We start from the raw sequence: 26534 nt of genomic DNA, 5'->3' as shown, positions 1-26534 counted from the left end.
ATTTTAAAAACCTCAACCATTTTCCAATTCTCTTGAATGCAGAGATAGAGGTAATTAGCAGCCTTCCCATGCTGAGAACAAGCACTAGGTTTTTTAAGATTTTTTTATTTACTTAAATTTATTATATTTAAATGTATTCACTGTCCAGTCAGTGATGTCAAGGAAAGAATGTTTTTGTAAATATATATAGCATGTATATATGTGTAACTGTATAGTATGTCTGTATAACTGTCTTCTCTCTTATTATCTTGACAGGGGAAGCAAATCTGAAGTCTGAAAATGTTGAGATCCACATCATTGATGACAATTTCTTCCTGAAGTGGAACAGCAGCAGTGAGTCTGTCAGGAATGTGACTTTTTCAGCAGATTATCAAATGTACGTTACTCTATACTCAGGGATCTGCTGAATAATTTTTATCATTTTAACACCAAAATTTTTCTAATTTGGGAAACATTTGGTGTTTCCTCTTTTTTTGAAGAAAATATATGGCAGTTTTGCATACTAAGTATAGCTTCTTTGCTACAGTTAGAGACTTGGTCTAAGAGTTCAGACTTCATCTCTGGGTTTTGAAGCGAAAGATTTGGGGGATTGGACTAGCCGTACGCTCTCTGTTCTGGACGCTCCAGCTTCTTTAAGCAGACATTAGGGTCTGACCTAGAGCATACCCTGAGAATATGGGAGACTGTCCCAAAAGCCTAGCCACTGTCTTGGAATCAGCCACCAGGTCTTCTGCGGTCAGGTTTTCCTCTTTCCTACATACATCATGCACAGTCTTAGTTCTACACACCCTGGCTGAGTATCAGTGTGCTGGGCGCTGCACTTCCACAGTGTTTCTGGAGGTTCTGCCTCCTTCCTGGGGCTAACATTTGGGCTAACCTAATGATTGCCAAGAGGGTAGGCAGAGTGGGAGTTGGCAGAGGAAAGGATTTCCGGAGGAAAGAGGAAGTATAGCATTTTGTTTTGGGTCCTAAGGCCCTGGCTGCTCACTGTGACCCCTGCCTCAAGAGTAGGCAGGGCCTCAGGCACGAAGAAACCGGGTGTGGCTCTCTGGAACCAGCTCCGTGCTTCAACCAAGCTCTTCTCTGCGTTTGTGCGTGCTCAGGCGCTCAGTCCTGTCCGACTCTTGCAGCTCCATAGCCGGTAACCTGCCAGGCTCCTCTCTCCTTGGGATTCTTGTAGGCGAGAAGACTGGAGTGGGATGCCATTTCCTTCTCCAGAGGATCTCCTTGACCCAGGAATTGAGCCCGCATCTCCTGGCTCCTGCATGGGCAGACAGATTCTTTACTGCCGAGCCACCAGGGAAGCCCCAGTTGTTCTCTAGTTGATTTGTGAATAAGCTCTGTGTGTGTGTGTGTGTGTGTGTGTGTGTGTGTCTGTCTGTCTGTCTGTCTGTCTGTCTGTGTGTCTGTCTGTCTGTGTGTCTGTGTGTTTCTGTGTGTGTCTGTGTGTGTGTGTGTCTGTGTGTGTGTACAGCTTACCCTTGAACAATGCCGGGACCCGCTGCTCCTACCCGCTGCAGTCAGAAATCTGAGTATAACTTCACAGTAGACCTTCATATCTGCATCCATGGATTCACCCACCCCAAGATCTTATAATACTGTAAAGTGTGTATTTACTGAAAGAAATCTGTGTTTAAGCGGGCTCACATAGTTCAGACCCATGTTGTTCAAGGGTATATATGTATACACACACTATATATTTTCCTCAGAACTGATCATGTAAAAACTTTCATCTTTTTCTTTAAATTGAATTTTGAGTTTTGTTACAAATCTTGTTCTTTGCCTTAGTTCTTATTAAACAACTATTTTTTAGGCATAATAGAGATTATTTCCTATTCCTTTATTTAAAATGACCGTTGTATTAAAAGAGCAGAGCCATAGACAGTGGTCTCGTGTTCTGGCTCCTTCACACATCCTGTTGCTTTTATTAACTTCTCCAATTCATGCCAGTCTCTTACTCTTTGTTCTAACTTTGGTCCAGTGCACTGTTTCAGTGTGTTCTTAGTCTGTCCTTTGTCTGTTCTGTTCTGCCAGCTTTATAAGCACTTGCCGTGTAAGAATATGCCAGGTTACAAGTTTGGAGAGCCAGTTCAGTAGTTAGTATGGGATAGTGTAGTATGGGCTTGAGCCAGGCTTGTTGTTGAGTCGCTCAGTCAAGTCCAACTTTTTGCAGCCCCATGGACTGCAGCACACCAGGCTTCCCGGTCCTTCACCATCTCCCGGAGTTTGCTCAGACTCACGTCCATTGAGTCAGTGATGCCATCCAACCATCTCATCGTCTGTCCCCCAGTTCTCCTCCTGCCCTCAGGCTTTCCCAGCATCAGGGTCTTCTCTGATGAGTCGGTTCTGCTTGGGTTTTAGTCCATCCTCTGCTACTTACTCTATCAGTTTCCTTATCTGTAAATTAAAGACAAAAAAAGCTAACATGACCACATGTAATTTATCTTTCAAGCAGAAGCACTTGATTTTAGATAAGCTGCAACAACAAATTTAAAGCAGGACAGTGCCAGGCAGACTGGTCTCGGACACCCCAGTGATGAGACATCTAACATAGAAGCCTGTTGCAGGTGTTGCTAATTGTGTATAAAGCGCACAGAACAGTGGTACAGAGTGTGTGATCAACAAAAGTGAGGTTAATAGCAGCAGCAGACACATTTTTCAGTACAGTATTTATCAGAACATAAGACACATTACTGGTGATAAATGATGCACAGATACATGAATAAGCTACTGGGATGCTAGTGCCTGTAGAATACACACCACCTAAGCTGGATCATGGAAGAAGGAAGAGAGTTCCAGAAAAACATCTATTTCTGCTTTATTGACTATGCCAAAGCCTTTGACTGTGTGGATCACAGTAAACTGTGGAAAATTCTGAAAGAGATGGGAATACCAGACCACCTGACCTGCCTCTTGAGAAATCTATATGCAGGTCAGGAAGCAACAGTTAGAACTGAACATGGAACAGCAGACTGGTTCCAAATAGGAAAAGGAGTACGTCAAGGCTGTATATTGTCCCCCAGCTTGTTTAACTTCTATGCAGAGTACATCATGAGAAACGCTGGGCTGGAAGAAGCACAAGCTGGAATCAAGATTGCCGGGAGAAATATCAGTAACCTCAGATATGCAGATGACACCACCCTTGTGGCAGAAAGTGAAGAGGAACTAAAAAGCCTCTTGATGAAAGTGAAAGAGGAGAGTGAAAAAGGTGGCTTAAAGCTCAACATTCAGAAAACTAAGATGATGGCATCCGATCCCATCACTTCATGGGAAATAGATGGGAAAACAGTGGAAACAGTGTCAGACTTTATTTTTGGGGCTCCAAAATCACTGCAGATGGTGATTGCAGCCATGAAATTAAGACACTTACTCCTTGGAAGGAAAGTTATGACCAACCTAGATAGCATATTGAGAAGCAAAAACATTACTTTGCCAACAAAGTTCCGCCTAGTCAAGGCTATGATTTTTCCAGTGGTCATGTATGGATGTGAGAGTTGGACTGTGAAGAAAGCTGAGCACCAAAGAATTGATGCTTTTTCATTATGATGTTGGAGAAGACTCTTGAGAGTCCCTTGGACTGCAAGGAGATCCAACCAGTCCATTCTGAAGGAGATCAGTCCTAGGTGTTCTTTGGAAGGACTGATGATGAAGCTGAAACTCCAATACTTTGGCCACCTCATACAAAGAGTTAACTCATTGGAAAAGACTTTGATGCTGGGAGGGATTGGGGGCAGGAGGAGAAGGGATGACAGAGGATGAAATGGCTGGAGGGCATCACCAACTCGATGGATGTGAGTTTGAGTGAACTCCGGGAGCTGGTGATGGACAGGGAGGCCTGGCGTGCTGCAATTCATGGGGTTGCAAAGAGTCGGACATGACTGAGTGACTGAACTGAACTGAAGACATCAGTGTTTGCCTTGTTATTTAGTTTCTCCGTCATGTCTGACTCTGTGACCGCCTGGACTCTAGCCTGCCAGGCTCCTCTGTCCATGGGATCCTCCAGGCAAGAATACTGGAGTAGGTTGCCATGCCCTCCTCCAGGGGGTCTTCCAAGCCAAGGTTCAAATCCACGTCTCCCACATTGTGGGAGGCAGATTCTTTACCGCCAAGCCACCTGGAAGCCCTCAGTGTTTGTGACTGACATCTAAAATGTATTATGACGGGGCTTCCCTGGCGGTCCAGTGGCTCAGAGTCCACCTGCAGTGCAGGGGACGCTGGTTTGATCCCTGGTCTGGGGAGGTTCCACATGCTGTGAAGCAGCTGGGCCCAGACACCACAACTGCTGAGCCCACACTCTAGAGCCCGAGAGCCACAACTACGAAAGCCCATGGGCCAGAGCCTGTGTTCCACAGCAAGAGAAGCCAGGGCAGTGAGAAGCCCACGCGCCGCAGCTGGAGGGCAGCCCCCGCTCTGCACAACGAGAGAAAGCCCACATACAGCAGCAAAGAGCCGGCACAGCCAAAACTTGCAAAAAGCTTTTTTAATTATAAAATGTATTATGATGTTAGGTAGCATGGTGTTTTCATTCAACAAATACCGATTGCCTTTTATGCCGAATACTTTCCTCAGTACTTGGGGTTACGTTAGTGAATAGAGAGACAGATGGCATGAAGTTTTATTATGACAGTGGTTTCAAGAAATGAATTTTCTATTGATTGCATATTTATTTTCAAATTATATTTCTACTCTGATGTAAGTACTGTATATGATAAAGTTTTTTTAAAAGAAAATGTAAAAGAAGGGGCAATAGTCCCCTTACGTCTCCTGAGCAGAAAGAACAGACGTGGAGTGAGGGTGGGTTGAAACCATATCAAGGCTTAGTTACAAATTTTTTATAATGTTTTCTGCTTATAATAAGAGCTCTGCAGGTAACAGGAGAAGAGATGCGTTACTGCCTTTTTGCCTGGAGTTCACTTTATTTCAACCCTCTGTGCCCCTGATTGAAAGAAGTCTGTGTACCCTTCCCACTTCCCAGACGTCCTTATATCTCCTGATTTCTCTAGAACTGTATTTTCTAATAAATGACATGGGAGAGGACTGAATTTTGGTTTAGATGTTTAAAATCTGAATTTTTAAAAATAGATTCTAATGTGGAGGAGTTTCTCAGGAAGATTTGCATGTAAATTAAGGTGTTAATACTGCTTGTGAAAGGGAAGTCACAACTGCTTGACGCAGGTCATTCTGTTTGGGAGCACTTCTCACCGCTGTGATTTTTCTGACTAAATCCAGACTTGTGCACATGTTATGTGTACAGTCTCAGGAAACAGACGTTTCTGGGCGAAGGATGTCCTGAGTGAGGGAATATATGTATGCCACATATGCAAACAACTGGCAATCAGGCTGCCAGTCATGATTTCCAGAAGCTTCATGAAGGATTTCTATCCAGATGAGTTATCTTTCTGAACAGAATTGTAGAAATGTCATAGCATTTTTGTGTACTCCACTGTTGTGCTGTTATCTCTGAATTATTTTTGATAATTTAATAAAAGGTTGTGAACATTAATAAACAAAGGTGTTATTAATGCCAAGTCTACTCAGAGTTCAAGCAGGTAAAGTTAGAAGGGCAGACTGGCCAGGAATGAAGTGTGTCCATAGGGTAGTTTTTATTATTGGCACCTTTAAAAAAAAAAATGTTTCTTTTTTTTGAAAAATAAGGTAGACTTGAGTTGGAGTCAGCACCAAAATTATTTAGATACCACTCCTACTTTCTATTGCTTTTAGTAAAGAATATACTTAGCTTTTTAAACAATTTTTACTTATTTTTGGCTGCCCTGGGTCTTTGTTGCTGCACACGGGTTTTCTCTAGTTGCAGCCAGTTGGAGCTATTGTTTTTGCAGAGCGCAGGCTCTAGGTGCGAGGTCTTCAGTCATTGTGGTGCATAGGCCCAATTGCCTTGGAAACTTCCCAGATGAGGGATTGAACCCATGTCCCCTCCACTGGCAGACAGACTCCTAATCGCTGGACCGCCAGGGGAGTCCATCCTTTAGCTCTTTATTAAAGACACTTTAGCATCTTTAATATATAAACATGAGCTTATGCTAGAACTATGCATTAGGCTTAAAAAAGTGTCTTCTCAGAGGTTAGTTTCCCTGTTTGGTATGAGGCAGACAGGGCTTTCCAGAGGCAAAAATTCTGGAATCTAGTATTTTCTGTTGCTCACCTTCACTTCAGCCTCCTCTCCTCTTTGCGGCAGCATGGCCTTTTTGTTTTAGGCACCCTGTGTCAACTTGATTTCTTCATGTGCTTTAAAAAAAAGTCTAGTAGCAGTCACTTAAGCTTGCTTCCTGGTGAGCTGAGTCTGCATGGAGAAGTTTGTTAGCTTATGTTACCATGTTACGTTCTTTGTTTCTGGTGCTATAATAGAAGGAATTGCAGAGATCAGTATGCAGAAGGGATGGTTTGGTTTTAAGCAGAGCAGAGGAAGTTCTCAAACCATACTGATTCTGAGGTCTTGCTTAGGGCTAGTAAATCTCTTCCTAGGAGGAGATCAGAAGGGAATCAAATCCAGTTTCCAGATTTTCAGTAGGGAAGAGAGGATCCAGAATAGGAAGCAGTTGGCTGAAAGTGACACAACTATTTTTAACAAAGCCAACAACACTAAGTCCTCTTGCGTCTTAGGAGTTCTTTCTCTGCTTCTTTGAAATCCTAATGCAACCACCCACAGAATTACAGAACTTTATTAAGTTGAGAGTATGTTAGAATGATTCCACTGTATAAATAATAACTTGGCTGTATATGCAATGAAAAAGAGTAGTAGAATGCTACACACAAAAATATTATCAAAACATTAACTGAAGTAGAGTTACTAGAAGAAATAACTACTTGCCTTAGCTTAGAGGCTTCCCTAGTGGCTCCGAAGGTAAAGAACCTGCCTGCTGGTGCAGGAGACACGGTAGATGTAGCTTCCATCCCTGGGTCAGGAAGATCTCCTGGAGGAGGAAATGGTAACCCACTCCCTTATTCCTGCCTGAAGAGTCCCACAGACAGAGGAGCCTGGTGGGCTACAGTCCATGGGATTGAAAGAGTCAGACACAACAGAGAGACTAACGCACACACTGGCTTTATAATGTTAATGCCAATAGAAAACATGTTTGTCACTCTTGTATTTATAATGTTCATTCATTCATTTGCTTTTTTATCTTGAAGACTAGGGACGGATAACTGGAAAAAATTGCCTGGGTGTCAACATATTACTAGTAGCAAATGCAACTTTTCTTCAGTCGAGCTTAAAGATGTTTTTGAAAAAATTGAATTGCGCATAAGAGCAGAAGAAGGAAACAACACTTCTACATGGTATGAGGTTGAGCCATTTGTACCATTTCTAGAAGGTAAGAAAAAGTTGCCAGCTGAATTATATTGAATTCTTTATTAAATATTACCAGCACAGGTCACTTCCCAAGCCCACTCATTTGCATGATATAAAATCTCCCATCTTTTAAAAAAACCAAAAGAACAAAGATTCCCTTAAACTAGTGTCTCCTTCCTGCTATGACATTTTCCTGCTTTCCTTCTAGTGGTGTTTCTCAGAGGGTGGTCTCCAAGAGATCTGTCAAGTCAAAACCATTTTCCTAATGGAAACTTACTTAATAAAACTTACTTGCCTTTTTCATCTTCATTCTGTCGTGGGTGTACCCTGGAGTTTTTTAGAGGCTGTTTGATATGAGATGGTGACTGACTGGTGATGCAGAAGTGGGTGTGAGACACAGCTGTCTTCTTTATTAGGCCAGACATTAAAGAGATTTGAACAAAATGTGAGATGAACACCACCCTTCTAAGTTTTTTGGCTTGTTTGTTTTGGAAAATACAGTCATTTATTATCATGCAATAGGTTTCATCATTACTGTTTTTTAATGAATTGATAGATATTTTACATTGTTATCACTTTTGACATCTGATAATGCTGAACATTCAAAGACACAGCCCATGTAAACAAGAGCTCTTTAGGACCCTCAATATCTCTTAAGTGTAACGGATCCCAAGACCAGGAAGTTCAAGAACCACCACCCTATTGCATAACTCACACAAGGATGATCCGTATCCCCTCTCTGTACACTTTCCCTCCCACTCCCTCTCCAGCCCTCCCGGTTGGAGCTTTGTTCCCCATCACTACACTAAAACCACTTGCCAAGGTCACCGTGACCTCGACAGTGCCGGGTGGATTCCCAGGGAGAGAGTGTCACTCCCTTCTGCGTGAAACCCTTCCCTCTCGGTTCTCGTTCTCGAGGGCACTGCGCTTTCCAGACTCTCCTCCTGCTCCTTGGTCTCTCCTTTGCCAATGTCTTCTTGTCCCCCAGACCTTAAAATGCTGGACGGCAGCGGGCCTCAGTCTGCAGGGCTCCACCATTGAACCTCTTCTCTCAACGCAGCCTCCACCAGGAATTGTATGACTTTCAGTACCCTCTGTGCTCTCGACTCCTCAGTTTACATCCCCAGCGCCGTCCTTCTCCTACCTTAGAGAGCTGCATCACCAGCTCTCAAGTCAGCATCTCCATTTAGAGGTCCGAGAGTCATCGCAAAACACTCTTTAAATTTTCTATATTTAGGGTTGGCCATGCTGAATCTTCGTTGCTTCTCATGGGCAGGTGCGAGCCACTCTTCAGTTGCTTGGGCGTCTCATTGCAGTGGCTTCTCTTGTCGCAGAGCACAGGCTCTAGATGCTCAGGCTTAAGTAGTTGCAGCACCCGCGCTTAGGTTCTCCAAGGCATCTAGAATTGTCCCGGACCGGGGATCAAACCCATGTCCCCTCCTTTGGAAGGCGGATTCTCAACTACCAGCCCCAGGGAAGTCCCTCATCTCAAATTTAAAATGGCCAGAGTTCTGGCTTTCCCCCCTCCAGACCTGCTCTTCTTGCAGTTTTTTCCATCTCTGTTAATGGCGTCACCTATTATTTGCTCAGGCCAGGAGCCCTGGCATCACCTTTGATACCTCTCTCTCATCCTCCATCCAGTCCATCAACAGATTTCGAGCGATCAGGTCGCTTCTCACTTCCAGCCTGGCTATTAGCCTTCCCCGGCCACTCTCATCTGCCCAGGAGCTTTCCTGCTTCCTGACATGCTACCTGGAGTGGTCTTTCCCAAATGTAAATCAGGTCCTGGCGAACTTACAGTCCCAGACTACAAGTTCTGCCTGTTAGCCAGAGTCTGGCTGCATCTCGCATCCTATTTTCTGCAACCCAGGCACTCGAGCGCCCCCTAGTGTCTCTTGAAAATGGTGAGCACGTTCCAGAGCCCCTGGGGCACTCTCAGCCTGCCTTGCTTGACCTCACGATACTCAGACCTCACCTTGATCAGGCCTCGGCTCACCTCCATCAGGCCTCAGCTCAAACATCTCAGGGAGCCTTCTCCTCGCTGACTCACCTAAAACAGTCGTTGCCACCCTTCTCTGTTCATTTCTTCTTACAGCGTGCGTGACATTATAACATTATATATATATTTGTTTATTTGGGATTTTTGGCCACATTTCCCAGTAAAGTGTAAGCTCCATGAGGGATTTTCTCCTTTTTTACATGCCAGGCACATATTTAAGTGCTTAGAATTATTTATTGTATGAATGTTTTGACTTGTATTAGTGAACTTACATAGTAAATGTTTTGATTTTCACAGCTCAGATTGGTCCCCCAGACGTGCATTTAGAAGCTGAAGATAAGGCGATAATACTGAGCATCTCTCCCCCTGGAACAGAAGATAGTATCATGTGGGCTTTGGATCGTTCAAGCTTTAGGTATAGCGTCGTTATCTGGAAAAACTCTTCAAGTCTAGAAGTAAGCATTATTTTTATCTTTGTTTGATCTGAGAGAAGAATGACATGAATTAATTGTAAAATTTGACTTTTTTTAAAGAACAGACTTCTCTTTTTTAAAATTATAGGAAAGAACTGAAACTGTTTATTCCGAAGATAAAATTTATAAACTGTCACCAGAGATTACTTATTGTTTGAAAGTTAAAGCAGAACTGCGTTTACAAAGTAGAGTTGGTTGCTATAGTCCAGTGTATTGCATAAATACCACAGGTAAGAAGGAAGTTTTGCTTTCAGTTCAGTAACTATATATATAAGTTGTTTGTTGTTGTTCTGTTACTAAGTTGTGTCTGACTCTTTGCGACCACATGGACTGTAGCCCACCAAGCTCCTCTGTCCTCCACTACCTCCCTAAGTTTGCTCAAATTCATGTCCATTGAGTTGGTGACTCTATCCAACCATCTCATCCTCTGCCGCCATCTTCACTTTTGCCTTCAATCTTTCCTAGCATCAGAGTCTTTTCCAGTGAGTCAGCTCTTTGCATCAGGTGGCCAAAGTGTTGGAGCTTCAGCTTCAGCAACAGTCCTTCCAATGAGTATTCAAGGCTGATTTCCTTTAGGATTGACTGGTTTGATCTCCTTGCAATCTATTAATTAATTGGCAACCTTTTAATTTTGGCATTTTTCCCATAGTTGCTGAATTTTTTGTGTTGGTTTAGTAGCATCAAAACAAAAACATTCTCATGTTGATGTAGGCAGAATCCAAGGCAATATTGTAAAGCTGTTATCCTCCAATTAAAAAGAAATAATTAAAAAAAAATTTTTTTAACAGCATTTACACAAACAACAATGTTATTTGGGATTTTTGTCTCAAGTATACAGTAATGAAAATTCTGTGTAAAATTCCAACTATTTTCTAATGACAGAAATTGTTTTTACTTGTTCAGAATCCATGAGAAGGGGAGATAGTCACTAGAAAAGCAGTTAGTATTCCAAAAAGCATATGTTTATAGGTGAAATGTTAAATTATGAAAGCATCCTGATATATTTTATCCATGGCATCTTGCCAACAATTAAGGTTTAAGGGTAGGAACTTGAATTTATTATTTTAATTATAAATTTAGTATGCTTTGTTCTTAAAATCAAGCAGTGTAGAAGGGAGTTAAAGGAAAGATCTCCTCTCCTGCTTCCTGACCCGACTCTGTTCACCAGAGACAAGCATCCCCAGCAGTGTGTATACAGCCCTCCCTGCGTTTCCTCAAAGCTTATATTAGTATATACTCAGACTTACAGTTTCGGGGTGTTTTACCTTTTACATTAAGGAATAAAGTCCTGTGTACACTCCGCTGTATTTAAAATGGATGACCAACAAGGACCTACTGTACAGCATATGGAACTCTGCTCAGTGTTACCTGGCAGCCTTGATGGGAGAAGAGTTTGGGGGAGAATAAATACATGTGCATATATCTCTGAGTCCCTTCACTGTTCACCTGAAACTATCATAGCATTAAAGTTTAAAAATAATAATAATAAAGTCCTGTCGGATATATTTTAAACTTGCTTGCTTAACCCAATATATTGAGGTTCTCTTTTTATGTCAACACATATAGATCTATCACATTCTTTTAAATGGCTGTATAGTATTACCTTGTGTGAATACACACCATAATTTATTTAGCTATTACCTCATAATGATAAGGTACAAGCCTTTTCTCTTCTTGCCCATGCTGGTAAGAATTCTTGCCATCTCTTCTCTCACTAGAGTAAATGTGTGTGCTTTCTTGTGTGTTCCTTGTCTTCTAGAGAGACATAAAGTGCCTTCACCGGAAAATGTACAAATCAATGTTGACAACCAGGCCTATGTTCTTAAGTGGGATTACCCATATGAAAGCACAACTTTTCAAGCTCAGTGGCTCCGGTAAGTTCCATAAATGTCGTTTTGCAGCTTATTTTTGCCCAGTGTGTTAGGTTTCTTTTCACTCTGCTTCAGCCACCTGTTGTTCTCTGCACACATTCGGCCTGATGGAAAGGTGGTTATGATGCATTGGAGCTGGGGTGTTTAATTCTAGTCCCAGCTCTACCAGTAACATTCTGGAGTGTCTGAGACCCAATTACTTCTTTTGGCCTGTTTCTTCACTTGTGAAATGGGTGCATTATAATATCTAACGTTCTTAGTAATGTTAGTTGTTCAGTCACGCCTGATTCTTTGTGACCCCCATGGACTGTAGCCTGCCAGCCTCCTCTGTCCATGGAATTCTCCAGGCAAGAATACTGGGGTGGGTGGCCATTCCCTCCTCCAAGGGATCTTCCCAACCCAGGAAATGAGCCCACGTCTCCTGCATTGCAGACAGCTTCTTTACTGTCTGAGCCACCAGGACTTACTGGCTCACTTTTTTTAAGGTGTGATTCTAATTACATGTGTTGTTTCCTTGGTCTAGAATACTTGACAGATGACCAAGATATTTTCTTCAAAACCCACTCCTTCCATGAGTCCTTGAAATTATCTCAGTCCAGTCACTCCGTCAAGTTCAGTTCAAGTCAGTCCTCCTCCTGTCTTGATTGTTGTGGTGGCTTTGGCAGATTCCTTAGTAATTAGTGGGAAACTAAGGAAGTTGGAGAGAACTGCTTTCTGTGCTTGAGTAGAGACCAGCCAAACATGAGCAAAGCCTAGCCCGACATGAGTGAGAGAGGACTGGGTGTAGTGTATACTGATTGGAAACTGGAGAGGAAAAACGGAGAGGGAGAAGAGACGAGGGTAATCAAGTGGAAGGTGAAGTGAACTCTGGGGGAAAGGGGACCACAAAGAAAGAGTTACCGAGGGCAGAGGAATTGCATGACCAAAGGCAGTTGTAGGTCAGGTAGGGAAGAAAGAGTGAGAAGAAAGAGACTAGAAAGACAGAGAAAAGATGAGGGAGAAGGGAAGTGGATACTGCTGCAGCTGATTCCTCTCCACCCTTCGGTGTTAGTTTTGAAGCAACAGCAGTCTGGATAATGAGTGCATTCTTGTGTGGAGCACAAACAGCAAAGGTTGCAGAGGTCAGAAATGCAGAGGTGAGTGCAGGGCCGGAGAGTCCGCAGAAGCCATTTCGAAGGAGAGGTTTCGTGAAGGAGGTTTTTCAGTGACGAGAGACAGCATTCCAGGCTGGGGCTACACACACACGGGAAAGCTCGGATATGAAGAGACAAAATCAGATCAGGGTAACGAGGAGGTATCCATTTCCCTTTGCTCTGTAGTAAACTAGCACAAACGCAGCAGCTTAAAAAACACGGTTTATTATCTCTCAGTGACTTCGGGTCAGGAATTCACGTGTGGTTTAGCAGGGTCCTGTGCTTGGGGTCTCACAAGGCTGCGGTCAGGGTGTCAGCCGGGTCTGCTGTGTCATCCAGGCTGTCTCGTGGTGTCTCCTAAGCTCACGTGGTGGTTGGTAGAATCCATTTCTGGCAGCTATCGAACGCATGGTGGCGTGCTGCCTCAGAGGCCGTCAATAGAGACAATCTCTGCCCCCTAGACCCTCCTTTAAAGCCTCGTCTGATCAGGTCAGGCCCAACCAGGATAGGCTTTCATGTGATAACTCAGAGTCCACTGGCTTGGGACCTTGATTTCATTTGTAAAATCCCTTCACCTTTCAAGTAATGTAACCTAATCGAGAGTTCATGGATTCTACCTGCCCACACTCAGGGGGAGGGGATGGTGTCAGGCTCATGCACCAGAGGGTAGGAATCTTGGGGGCCAGTTGGAATTTCGCCTACAAGAAGGGGAAGGCCTGCTTCAAGAACAGCAGAACCCTGGGCCTGGCGAGCAGTGAGAGGGGGCCTTGAGTTAACAGGAAGGGGTGAAGTCAGGCTTCGCCTTAGACTCTGCTACAGGCATTCGGGGGCCACTGGGAGTCTGGTGTTGAGCGATAGGTAACATGAGGCCTGTGTCCAAGGAGCGTGACAATGGCCACATGGTGTGTGGTGCAGGGGACTGAAGACAACGGAGCCCACTCGCAGGCTGCCATGGTTCCGGGCTTGAACTGACAGGCTTGGAGCCGTTGGTCTCAGAGCAGTCTGTTAATCTATCCAGACGCGCTCTGACTGTTCAGACTCGCTCTCAGAACCCTGGTATGTGTCTTAGCCCTGACTCATGGGTATGCTGGTACACGTCTAGCAGCTGGCCTTCCAGAAGAGAAAAGCTTTACTTTAGTGTTTGCCGGGTTTTATAACACAGTTAATCCTGCTGTGGAGAAGGCAATGGTACCCCACTCCAGTATCTTGCCTGGAAAATCCCATGAATGGAGGAGCCTGGTAGGCTGCAGTCCATGGGGTCGCTAAGAGTTGGACACGACTGAGCGACTTCACTTTCACTTTTCACTTTCATGCATTGGAGAAGGCAATGGCAACCCACTCCAGTGTTCTTGCCTGGAGAATCCCAGGGACGGGGGAGCCTGGTGGGCTCCCGTCTATTGGGTCGCGCAGAATTGGACACGACTGAAGTGACTTAGCAGCAGCAGCAGCAACCCTGCTGTGGCCACTTTCAGGCTCCCAGCAGCGTGTCTGTCCACTGGACATGGAGTTGGGAAGAGGCACAGTAAGCCCTCCACCATATTCCACTGTTCAGACACTATAGATGTAAATAGCATTGAGCATAGATAAAATGTAGGGAAAACAGGAGAAGATGAGTTTTGCATTTTTTATCACTTTAGTTTTTAATACAACACATTTATTTGTAAGTTTATGTAACTTTTAACAGTGGCTGCATTTACCAGCTAGCTGGTAGCATTCCTGAAAATTTAGCAGTTGTTTTTGTGCACCAGCTTGAGCCAACCCTTCACACTACTTCTTTATCACACGCTTGAGCAAGGTCTTTGGTTTTCTTTTGTGAACACATCTTTTCCACTGTCCTGTGAGTTTCTCAAGGGTGAGGACCATTTACCTCTGTAACTTTGGCCTCTAACAGAATGTCTGGCCTATTACAGGTGCTCAGTACATGTTTACTGAACTAATATGTTTGGAATGAAAAATATCTTTTTGTCTTAAAGTGCCTTTTTAAAAAAGATTCCTGGGAAACATTCAAACAAATGGAAACAAATACCAAACTGTGAAAATGTCACAACTACCCACTGTGTCTTTCCTCGAGATATTTTCTCAATGGGAATTTACTATGTCCGTGTACGAGCATCTAATGGAAATGGTACCTCTTTTTGGTCTGAAGAGAAGGAATTTAATACGGAAGTGAAACGTAAGCCAATAGTTTTTGTTTTACTTTGTGATTCTCTAATTATGAATTCTTACGATTGTTTTGTAGTCTGATTTGAACTTTGTGTCTTTACACATTTTTCTTCCTAGCTATCATATTTCCTCCAGTCATCAGCATGAAATCCATTACTGATGATTCACTGCATGTCAGTGTCGGTGCTTCAGAAGAGTCTGAAAATATGTCTGTGAATCAGCTCTACCCACTAGTTTATGAAGTAATTTTTTGGGAAAACACTTCAAATGCTCAGGTAAAAAGACTGTGTAGTATAGGTTTATAACTTAGAGTTGTGGCTATGATTTGGGTAGCAAAGCTTGAAGTTAAAATTGCTGGGAAATTTCTAAACTTTTAGGCTATATGATTAACTCAGATATTTTCCATAGGAAGAAATTGGCGTTTCATGTTTTACTTGGTAAGAGTTACGGTCAGCTGTGTCTGGGCCTCCAGTTAGTTGCTGTTGGTTTGGGGGAATTTCTTGGCCTCGCCAAGTGGCATGCAGAAACTTAGTTCCCTGATCAGGGAAGGGAACTCACCTGCCCTGCAGTGGAAGCACGAGGTCCTAGCCACTGGACCACCAGGAAAGTGGCCCCAGCTAGTTTCTAAACCTCAGATCCTGAGTTCATTTGTACTCAGTTAGAACCTCTGAGGGTAGAGCTCAGGAGTTTTTATCATGATCCTCAGGGATTCATGAACCAGGGTTTCTCAACACTGCTGACATTTGGGTTGGACGGTTAGTTGCAGGAGCTGCCTTGTGCATTATAGGATGGCTAGTAAGGCCCCTCCCCACTGCTCACTAGGTGCTGGTAGCCCTCCCTCCCAGGTGTGACAACCCAGACTACCTCCCTGTAGTGCCAGACATTGGGACACCTCCACGAGGACAAAGACTGGCTTTTAGGGGACAAAAGACTCTTAGCTGTGATCATGGTTTGTGGCCCTAAAATTCAGAAACCGTTGACAGGCTAATGCACATCAGATAGTCCACATTATTCCTGGGTCACTTTTCCCTGTGGAATTACTGTCAGGGAATCAGCCTTTAAAAACCTGCTACAGTTAAGTTGGTGAATTTTCTAACTTCATTTTCTGTTGAAAATCCAAGAAAAGTCCAGTGATTTGGATACTTTGATTTTAACTATCTGAAGACTCTGCACAGTTTAGCCCTGTTGAGTATCGTGGTTAGTTCTAAGTCCTCCCTAGATCTGGAAAACCTAAATTTGTGTCTCAGACTACCAAATGGTGTAAGCTTAGGCAAGGTGCTTGACCACTGAAACTCGTTTCCTCTTCTCTGAAGTGGCGGGAGTCATAGCAACTTAATTTTTTTTTGAACAGATGTTTTTAAGGTTTAAAAGGAGGTAGTGTTTATGGAAATACCTACTGCATTGCCTGACAAATAGAGATTCAATAACCTTTGTTTGCCATCCTGTCTTATGCTGGGTAAGACATCAATAATTATAGTCATAATAACAGCTCATATTTATTGGATACTCATTGTGTATTGGGTGCCGGGGCTAAGTATTTTACATGAATTGTCTCAATTGGTCTTCCAAACAACCCTGCCAGACAGTTGGATCGATTAAATTACTCTTCAGAAAACACTTGGGATGGAGTATCCATTACTGCTTTGCTGATGCTGGGCTGTGGGCAGTGAAATGTGAGTGGATGTGGTATGACTGAGGCCTTAAGTGCACCTGTGGGGTTTGGCTTGGCTCTTGCGCTTCTCCCATTTGCCAAGAGGAAAGCAAGCTCCACGTGGTCTGTGGGCCAAGGCGGATGAAAGGCTGTAGAGCGCACCTGAACGTGATCCACAGCCTCAGAGAGCTCCCCCAGCCGATCCGCTCACGATCCGCTCACGATCCGCTCACGATCCGCTCACGAGCAACAAAAACAAACGTTCTGTATACATGTATATGCGTGGCTGAGTCCCTTTGCTGTCCACCTGAAACTCTCACAGCACTGTTAATTGGCTGTACCCCAATACAAAATAAAAAGTTTAATTCTTTTTAAAAAAAGAAAAATATGTTTTGAGCCACAGGCTGTTTTGTTACACAGCATTGCAGTGTTATTTTGCTGTACTTGCTCTGTTTTGTTACACCACAGTAACAAAACAATAGCAATAGCTAGCTGACTAATACAAATAGGAGTAGTAATTGTCCTCACTTTACAGATCTGGGAATAGGGCCCAGGGAAATTAAATAACTTGCCTAAGACTACATAGCTATAAGTAACATCTTGATACAGGTAGTTTGAGACCAGACCCCGCCCCCTGCACTTAATTGTTCTGCCACTAACCAGAGGTAACACGATCGTAATTCAGCCAAATCGGTATGTACTGATAAAATAACTTAGATTTGTCTTAGGACTATATGGTATTTTTTTGGCAGGAGCATGTTTCACTTTTGAGTTTGGTAATGGTGTGTTGTCCAAAATAAATTAATATTTCTTAAAATATACCGACCAAGTGTTTGGGAGAGGCTAATCTTAGAATGAATATTTAAGGAATTCAGAAAACAGATATTCCCTCTATGATTTCTTGGGGTTCTAAATTTTATCAATGATTTACTTATTTTTTTTATAGAGAAAAGTTCTAGAGAAAAGAACCGATTTTACCTTTCCTAACTTGAAACCGCTGACTGTGTATTGTGTCAAAGCCAGAGCACTCATTGAAAATGACAGGTGGAATAAAGGGAGCAGTTATAGTGATACTGTGTGTGAGAAAACAAAACCAGGTCAGGATCTTTTATTTTACTTTCTCTTTTTTAATGTCGCCAGATTTAATAAAAAATAACCAGTTCATTGAAAACTGTAAAATATTTGTGTTTTGCCACCAAAATATAGAGAATATTTCTTAATGGACCATTTAAGTCAAAATCAGACCTTTACACTGACCTCCATAAAACTTCACACTGAGTTTTAGAAAATATTTTTAATACTCAACTTAGTTCAGTGGTTTTTGCATGCTTTATATTTCATGCATACCCACATAATTAATTTCTTTTGTTACTCTTAGAATTTAATGAGACTTTTATTTTTATATATAACCTTTGATATAATTATCATGTGGAAATCCCTTAGTTGTGAATTTTTTATGTTATTGATATTATTTAACAATGTAAATTTCCTTTCACATGGCTGTATTTCTTTCACACAAACTGTCAGCAGTCTTAATATATTTGTGTGTCAGAACCTATATTGATGCTAAACACCATTTATTTCTTTATAGGAAACACTTCCAAAACCTGGCTTATAGCTGGAATTTGCACTGCATTGTTTTCTATTCTTGTGGTCATTTATGTTGTGAGAGTCTTCTTGAGATGTGTCAAATATGTGTTCTTTCCATCAAGTAAACCTCCTTCCTCTGTTGACGAGGTAGGTTACTTTTCTTGGTCAACAGCTAGCTGGATTTTTCTGAAAATAAAAGGGAAATATATTTGATTGCAACAGAATATAAATGTGTTCCTGATAGTCAAAAAATAATACAGACTGACCTGGGTTTTTTCCTTCAGAGTTTTAGAAAACTGACTTCAGAAGCAGTCATGTAATAGAATGTAGCATGGAATAGAAGAATGTGTCCTTAATCCCATGTTTTTCTGGCAGTTTGGCTGCTGTGGCACTTGTTTTACCACCTATAGTCCCAAAAAGGTTAAAACATTGTCGCCAGTGCAAAAACTTTATTCTGTAGATGAAATCACAGAAAACGAGGTAGAGAAACACGCTTTTGCTCTCGCAGCACCTCGGTGTTTTGGCTGGCACGTGCGTGTAGCCGGCATAGTTAGTGGAAGCACGGCGCGATGACCGTCAGCGTGGGCGCTGTCCGGGGGTGGCGTCCGTGCCTGGAGTGGCTCCCGCGCTGCCGGCCTTGCTTCAGGTTCTCAGGCTATGGAGCCAGAGGCCAGAAGGTGGCTCACTGACGGGCTGTAGTGTATTTCACTGACTGGCTGTGAACATGCGCAGCTCAGTTGTGAGCACTTGCACAAGTGCCCGTAGCTGTAAAGCAGCGCCAGCAGCGCCATCCCGTAGAACTGTGAGGGGCGAGGGCGGGAGACCAGAAAGACCCGCCGCTGTGCCAGCACTCTCCACGTGAGCTGTTTCACCCTCTTATCCCTGAGTTTTCTCGTGTCGTTTCTATGTGCTCTTCTATTCAGAGCTGTTGTTTAAAGAACTTTTAGACTAGCAAGTTACTCTTAGCGGAACTGGGAAAAAGTTAACTTCTCCCTTGTGCTCCTCCTGGATGTTTTCGGATTGGGTACCAACATTTTTATTATTTCACAATAAAATGTCCCCAATCCCAGTGCCCTCCCATTCCTTCCTTAGCCACCACGCCCTTCCACCCCCTACTCCTAACAGCACAGTGGACTTTCTTAGAGACTGTTTGGATAATTTCCCCAAAGCAGTACTGAGATGTTCGTGACCTCACTGGTGGTGGTTTTTTTCTAGACACGATAGTGCAGTGGATACGCTCTTAGCTCGCTTTTTAATACGCATGTCAAAAGATAGGATTTCTAGATAAAGGATTTAAGAAACTGAAGCTTATTGGAACTCAGAAACCACTTTTTGTTCTTTTAAATAATCTATTTCTGTTCTTTCCCTTTTGAATTAGTATTTCTCTGATCAGCCACTAAGGAATCTACTCCTTTCCACTTCTGAGGAACAAACGGAAAGATGTTTTATAATTGAAAATGCAAGCATTATTACTGAAATAGAAGAGACTAATGAAGTTGATGAAGTTCACGAAGAGTACAATTCCCAAGCTAGTCAAGATTCAGGAAACTATTCGAATGAAGATGAAAACAGTGGAAGCAAAATAAGTGAAGAGTTTCTGCAGCAGGACAGTGTGTGACCAGGAATGACCCCTGAAACATTAGGGAGTCTTACAAGAGTCAGAATGGGAGCCTGGGCTTTTTGCTCTTCTCAGTAACTCTCAAAAGAAGATTGCCCATGTCGGGGAAGAAAAAGCATCTTCAGATCGCAGGTCCTAAAAATACAGGCGAGCATTCACTATTTAAAATGAATTTCAGGAAGTTTTCTGCGTCCTTTGCTGTGTGTCAAGTCTTGAAAGGCCTGTCATCGGACCTGCCTCGGATGAGAGGCGTTAAGTCCAGAAGATACCCTCTGACTCCCTCATGCTACCTAAGCACCCCTGTGCTGTCGTGTGGTTTGGGGGTGCTTGTGTTCCCATCAGCTGGTGCTGTCGCTGTGTATCGTTCGTTCCGTCTCCCTTGCAGCATTACAGTTCGCTATTTTTCAGGAGATATTTAGAACATTTGGTCTCGTTCAAAGAAGAACCTGAATACTACCATCAGTTGATTTTCTGAAAAAGTAGCTTACTCTGGAAAACAGCTGCACATGCCAGAAACGTGGTCCTTATAGATTTTCAGGGGGATTCTCTCTGTTTATACCAGTCACATTTATACCAGTTGCAAGAGATGTGGATTCAGTCCTTGGGATGGGAAGATCCTCTAGAGGAGGGCATGGCAACCCACTCCAGTATTCATGCCTGGAAAATCCCATAGACGGAGGAGCCTGGCGGGCTACAGTCCATGAGGTTACAGAGTCGGACACTGAAGCGACTGAGCATGCACACACGCGTACCAATTACATTGGCCTCTACATGACAGTTACCCAGCCCTTCCACAGTTTAGGATTAAAACCATGTCATCTTTTACTATATGTACATTAAGCCTTCCTGTTTCAGAACATTAGGACAGTAGCTTCTGATTAGAAGGCATAATCCCAAAAATTACAAAGAAATGGGAAACAGTCTGAGTAGAGAAGTTACTGTTATCCCTTAAGATATGGGAGCGTGTCACATTAGTGACAGTGTACGTAAAGTCTTGGGATCAGAAAATGCTGCTGAGAAACTAAGTAGAGTGAGTCAGTGGGAAAGAAGCAGGTGGCTTTAGTGAAAAATAAGAAGAATGTGCGTCGTCAACTTCTGATAACTAACATCCTGAGGGGTGGCATTTGTTTCCATGGCTCATCTGTGTCACTTCGTAACAGCAGGCCGGCTTCTGTCCACTGTGGGGCAACACTCAGGTGTCGCTTCGCTCAGCCTGCATGCACTCAAGGACATGCAAGTTATTTATCATCAGAGTGTGGGAGGAAATGAACTAGGAAGGAAACCCAAGTTTTTAAAATTATGCAATACCTCTCAAAGGCATCTGTAGCTTATGTTTAAATGACTTTGCTATTTTGGCTTATTCATGGAGCTCCTGCAGAGAAAGGAAGTGTAGGAATTCTGGCTACCTCTGAGGCCAAGTTCTCAGCTTCAGTCGTTGCAGCGGGACTGAGAGGGAAGAGAGATGGCACCACCCAGCTCATCAAGTCCGGCCGGGCTCGTTTAGAGTGGTCCGTGGGGTCTTCTGAGTGGAAGAAGAGGTTGAAAGCAGCCGCACTGGGAAGGGCCGTGGTGCCCCGCCTGTCCTCTCCAGAGCACCTCGTGCTCCTCTGGGCCACCATCGGGGAGCACACGGTCAGGGGCGCCCCACCAGGGTAGTTCTCTGCTGCAGAATCCTTCCAGGGACCCAAACACCTCTGATCCACTGACCAGAGGCACACGGTCAGGGGCGCCCCACCAGGGTAGTTCTCTGCTGCAGAATCCTTCCAGGGACCCAAACACTTCTGATCCACTGACCAGAGGCATTTGGTTTAAAGCAGATCAGGACTGGCCCTTCTCTGGGAAAGGCCCCATCCGTCCGTGGGAACTTGTCACTATCGAGAGGACCCTGCCCTCGCCGGCTTCCGCGCTGGGTCAGGGCCCCTGGCCTGCCCTGCACTCGGGCCTGGGATTTTCCACAGGAAAAAAGCTGCTTCAGACTGGGAACAGTGCCTTTGTGGGATGTGGCAGAGGGAAAACTAGGGCATTATAAGGCAGAGACGCTGCTGAAGTCACTAGGCCCCTGGGTGTGGGAGTATGTGTGTCGGGTTTAAGATCCCCTGTGGTTTTCAGTGAACAAGCATCTGAGCGGCCTCAAACAAAAACCCCTGTTTTGCTGCATCTTGTAGACCTGAAAATGCAGTTCCATCCCATTCTTCATTGTGGTCCACATGTAGCTTAATCAAGATGTGCTTGCTTATAAGATGGTAAGTATTTTTTTCCAAAAAAATAGTTTGCTTGCAAATACTATATACTTGAGAGCAGCAATAAACTCCCTCAGATCTGTGATACTGATAGCTCTTAGAGAGGGTGGATATAATATAAGCATTTATGTAGAAGATTCGTGTCATTACAGCTGGAAATCATGTATTCATATGTAATATAGATTAATATATACGTAGTGACATGGGTCTGTAAACACACATGTACAGACATGATGCTGGCTACTATGCCACTGCTGCTGCTGCTAAGGCACTGAAGTCGTGTCCAACTCTGTGCGACCCCACAGACGGCAGCCCACCAGGCTCCCCCGTGCCTGGGATTCTCCAGGCAGGAACACTGGAGTGGGCTGCCATTTCCTTCTCCAATGCGTGAAAGTGAAGTGTCTCAGTCGTGTCCGACCCTCAGCAACCCCATGGACTGCAGCCCACCAGGCTCCTCCGTCCATGGGATTTTCCAGGCAAGAGTACTGGAGTGGGGTGCCATCGCCTTCTCCGACTGCCACTAGTACATCCATAAACACTTAGCGTAGGTTCTAATTAGAAAAGGGTAAGTGCTGCTCTAGAACTACGAGCTTCAAAATCTTGACCAGAAATTTGCAACATATAAAGTTATTTCAAAAATATATGTTCAGGGACTTCTTGGTGGTCCAGTGGCTAAGACTGAGCTCCCAATGCAGGGGCCCCGGGTTTGATACCTGGTCAGGGAAACTAGATTGTACATGCCACAACTAAGACTCGACACTGTCAAATAAATTTTTAAGTATATATATATATATAGTTTGTGTAACATCTTTTCCCCAAACCTACCTTCAAAGCAGCCTCAGATTGCTCCTAAGAATTTGGAAATGTTCAGAAGCTTTTCCTACCTCCTCCCCATCCCTGTAACCCTTGTATTACCTGACACGTTTGTGTTCGTTTCAGCTGGTGTCTGTCTGCCCCTCCCAGGGGACCAGAAGCTCTGTGAGCTCAGGAATAAACACTTAGCACTGTATCCCCAGTACCTACCAGAGTGCGGTGCCTCGCGCGGAAAAAGTGCGTAGGAAATAATTGTCAAGTGAGGGAAACCTAGAATTTGAACCAAGTGGGTGTTTCTGTTTGTATGTCTTATTGAGGTATAGAAGGACACGGCCATATTTCCAGTGTTTCTATGAAAACAGCCAGTGTTACCAGTGTTTGTATCTTACTTCGTGTGTACTTTGTCTTAATGCCCACTGCCATTCATTTTTAAACAGTTTTAACATTTTCTGTAATAAACACTGAGTCTTGGATTCCATGGTGGTTTTGCTTGAACTGATTGAACGTAAGCATCACAGGTGCTGTGGCTGCTGCCTTCGTGAGGTGTTCGCAGCAGAGCGGGCTGGCCCCGTGCCAGGTGGGCCGCGCCCGGCATTGGTGTCCCGAAGGGTCCACCCCGGGCTGGGAGCTCTCACACAGTCCTTGCTTTTTTTTCCCAACCTTGTGTTTAGACTTGGCTGGACACAGCCTTGAGCCAGTGAGTCTGCAGTCGTAATGCAGACCCTGCCCCCTCAAAGCATGCTGTTCCCTTTGGCCAACGTTTCTTCTCTGGATATGCTCTTGAAGGAGACTCCCCAGTCCCACATGTAAATTGATCTGAAGTTAAACACCATTGACATTCAAAGTGAGAATCCTCATCATGTGTTTTTAGTAACTGTCCTCAAATATTTTCCCAAAATGTACAGGGAAGTGAATGTTAATAATTTCATCTCTGATGCACAAGAGACGCCCCTGTTACTTAACACTAGTGACAAATACCGGTAACATCCAGTTTTTTTTCTTCTGCGTGGTAGCTCATGTCAGCAGCTCATGGTAGTTGACCAACCGTGAAAAAGCGGGCTGAGTCGATATTCTGGGAAGAGGGAAAAAATGGAAAAATTACGTCTCTCAGTAGCACTTTTAAATTAGACGTCTAATTTCTCTCTTCCCTGGTGGTCCAGTGGGTAGACTCCAGGCTCCCAGTGCAGGGGGCAGGGGTTCAGTCCCTGGTTGGGAAAGATCCTGTGTGGCATAGCCAGAAAAAAGTTACTCAAGAAACATTTTTCCTCAGTGACTTGCCAATCCCTCCACGGTCCTACTTCCCCAGATTTCCTGGGTCCATCAGAAGGAGCAGAGGGGAAAGTGGATGACTGAATAAGAAGAAAACATTTTCCTATCTCTCCATTAGAAAGATGGACCGTTTTTCCAAAAGACTGGATTTAGGCCTTACATGTATCATAAAATAGCAACGTGCCTTTTTGTGTACCACTGTCTGATCCAGATTTTATCATGCTTTAATCCTCGAATTTAACTTTTAAAAAGACATGGAGAATTTCCTGGTGGTCCAGTGGTTAGGACTCTGAACTTTTCACAGCTGTGGGCCCAGGTTCAATCCCTGGTCAGGGAACTAAGATCCCTCATGCTGTGTGAAGCAGCAAAAAAAAAAAAAAAAAAGATGATTCTGAGTGTTTCAGAATAAAGGGGCACCATCCAGTCTGAAATCTTCCTGGAAGACCTCCACCATGTGCATACATGGAAGTCACCTTTGTGCCCACCTGTCCCTTCATGTCTGTCAGAGACACTGCCTTAGGAGAGATTTTATAGCATCCCCCAAAATACATCCCCTTCTCTAGGTAGCAAGCTCCATAAACGCAAGGACCTTTTTTTTTTTTTTTTAACACTTTGCAGCTGACAGTAAGTGTTCAAGTGATTAAGTGCAACCTTGAATTACCACTTGACTCGATTCGCCACTAGGGGAAGACAAGTCACCCTCTTTAGGTTCACAACTAGCTGGTATTTTCAAAACAGGTTCCTAGATGGTTGTATCATGAGGAAACATGAAGAAAGTGGTATGTATCTGAAGACTGTATATCGTTTAGGGTTGCAACATTTAACAAAAACATAGGACACCCAGTGAAACTGAGTTTTCATTTCAGTGAGTAATGAATAATTCATAAACAGTGAATAATTGTTTAGTATAAGTGTGTTTCAAATAGTGCGTGGGGCATTACTAAAACTTTTGTTGCTATACAATGCTTTGAATACTCTGGCATTTTACTTATGGAAAGAGATGATTATGAGTTTTTATAAAAAAGACTTTTGAGGGACTTCCCTGGCAGTCCAGCAGTTAAGACTGCTTCCAGTGCCGGGGGTATGCGTTTGATCCATGGTTGGGGAACTACGATCCCAAATGCCACATAACATGGCAAAAAAAGAAAAGAATACCTAGGTCACTATGTCACTCACAATGGCTCTGCTTCTCTGATTGAATCCTGATACATGCTGCAAAACCAAGGGATCCATCTTATGTCAAAATGGGCACAACAATGGGCACGTGATCATGGGATCCGGTGATCCTGCTGTATAGAACATCACCTAGAAGTTACCAGTTTGATTAAACATTGAGATGGCCTGAAATAGCACAACGAAGGCACCAGTTGGTAGGTGAATACTGAGGGATGGGGGTGCTGGATTCCAATTGGTAGAACCCCCAAAGTTCTGGGAACCAAGGGATGGATGTCTAGTGGCATCTCTCATCACTGCTGCTAGGGTTCCCCTGAGGAATCTGCACTTCAGGTTTGGCTGGACTAGAAGTCTCAGTCTCCTGATGGGGGATGAGGTGTTTTGCAAAAGGATATAGGACTCCACTGTGTAGCTAAAACCTGGTTATTCTAAGCTCCTCATGCCAATAGGGGCTTCCCTGGTGGCTCAGCAATAAAGAATCCCCCTGTGATGCAGGAGACGTGGGTTCAGTCCCTGAGTTGGGAAGATCCCCTGGAGAAGGAAATAGCAACACACTCCAGTATTCTTATCTGGGGAATCCCATGGACAGAGGAGCCTGGCGGGCTACAGTCCATGGGGTCTCAAAAGAGTCAGACAACTTGGCAACTAAGCAACGTGCCAATAAGCCAGAAGATGGAAAAGGGAAGTGCTGTAGGCCAGAGTAATTCATCTCCAATTATTATGAGGAGATACAGTTACGTCTACATAATGAGGTAAGAAGGAGTGTTTGCAAAACACAGGGAATTCCCTGGGGCATGTCTTCATGCTTCCACGTCAAGTCATGACTGGGAGTGGATAATTCCCATGACAGCCCGGTAAGGCCCCAGTTATGGGGGCACAGTCTGGGTCACCCCCGCCCCTGGTGAGCAGCCCAGACCAGAAGTGCTAGATGAAGGCTTCCCTGGTAGTCCAGTCAAAATAACTCTGGAGGCTACAATTCCTGCCCTTCCATTGCAGGCGGAACAGATTCCATCCCCAGTCATGGAAGTTCTGCAGGTGGCATGGTGTGGCCAAAAAAAGAGGAAAAAAATTGCTCACCAAGAGTGAAGTGAAGTGAAGTCGCTCAGTCGTGTCCGACTCTTTGTGACCCCATGGACACCAGGCTCCTCCTCCGCCCATGGGATTTTCCAGGCAAGAGTACTGGAGTGGGTTGCCATTTCCTTCTCCAGGGAATCTTCCCAACCCAGGGATCAAAC

The 26534-nt window shown here is 43.9% G+C and overlaps 1 protein-coding gene across 3 annotated transcripts in view; it reads left to right on the top strand.

Annotated features, from left to right (window-relative positions):
* Nucleotides 1-23335, top strand: part of IFNAR1 (interferon alpha and beta receptor subunit 1) — a 29333-nt gene extending 5998 nt beyond the window's left edge. The window contains exons 2-12 of one of the 3 annotated variants that reach the window (XR_011248415.1): nucleotides 256-376; nucleotides 7147-7328; nucleotides 9603-9760; nucleotides 9867-10008; nucleotides 11538-11652; nucleotides 14756-14955; nucleotides 15063-15220; nucleotides 17543-17693; nucleotides 18188-18333; nucleotides 19565-20401; nucleotides 22495-23335. Coding sequence is in view for 1 of the 3 variants with exons in the window: in XM_069549030.1 (XP_069405131.1) it covers nucleotides 256-376; nucleotides 7147-7328; nucleotides 9603-9760; nucleotides 9867-10008; nucleotides 11538-11652; nucleotides 14756-14955; nucleotides 15063-15220; nucleotides 17543-17693; nucleotides 18188-18333; nucleotides 19565-19804 (1613 nt within the window). In the remaining 2 variants the exon portion in view is untranslated. Of the gene's footprint in view, nucleotides 1-255; nucleotides 377-7146; nucleotides 7329-9602; nucleotides 9761-9866; nucleotides 10009-11537; nucleotides 11653-14755; nucleotides 14956-15062; nucleotides 15221-17542; nucleotides 17694-18187; nucleotides 18334-19564 lie in introns of all 3 variants that reach the window. The other 2 variants (XR_011248414.1, XM_069549030.1) reach the window with 2 other exon arrangements.
* Nucleotides 23336-26534: the final 3199 nt, after the last annotated feature.

Source organism: Ovis canadensis, chromosome 1 (assembly GCF_042477335.2).
Source record: "Ovis canadensis isolate MfBH-ARS-UI-01 breed Bighorn chromosome 1, ARS-UI_OviCan_v2, whole genome shotgun sequence".
NCBI lineage: Eukaryota > Metazoa > Chordata > Mammalia > Artiodactyla > Bovidae > Ovis > Ovis canadensis.
This window is presented reverse-complemented; position numbering and strand designations above follow the sequence as displayed.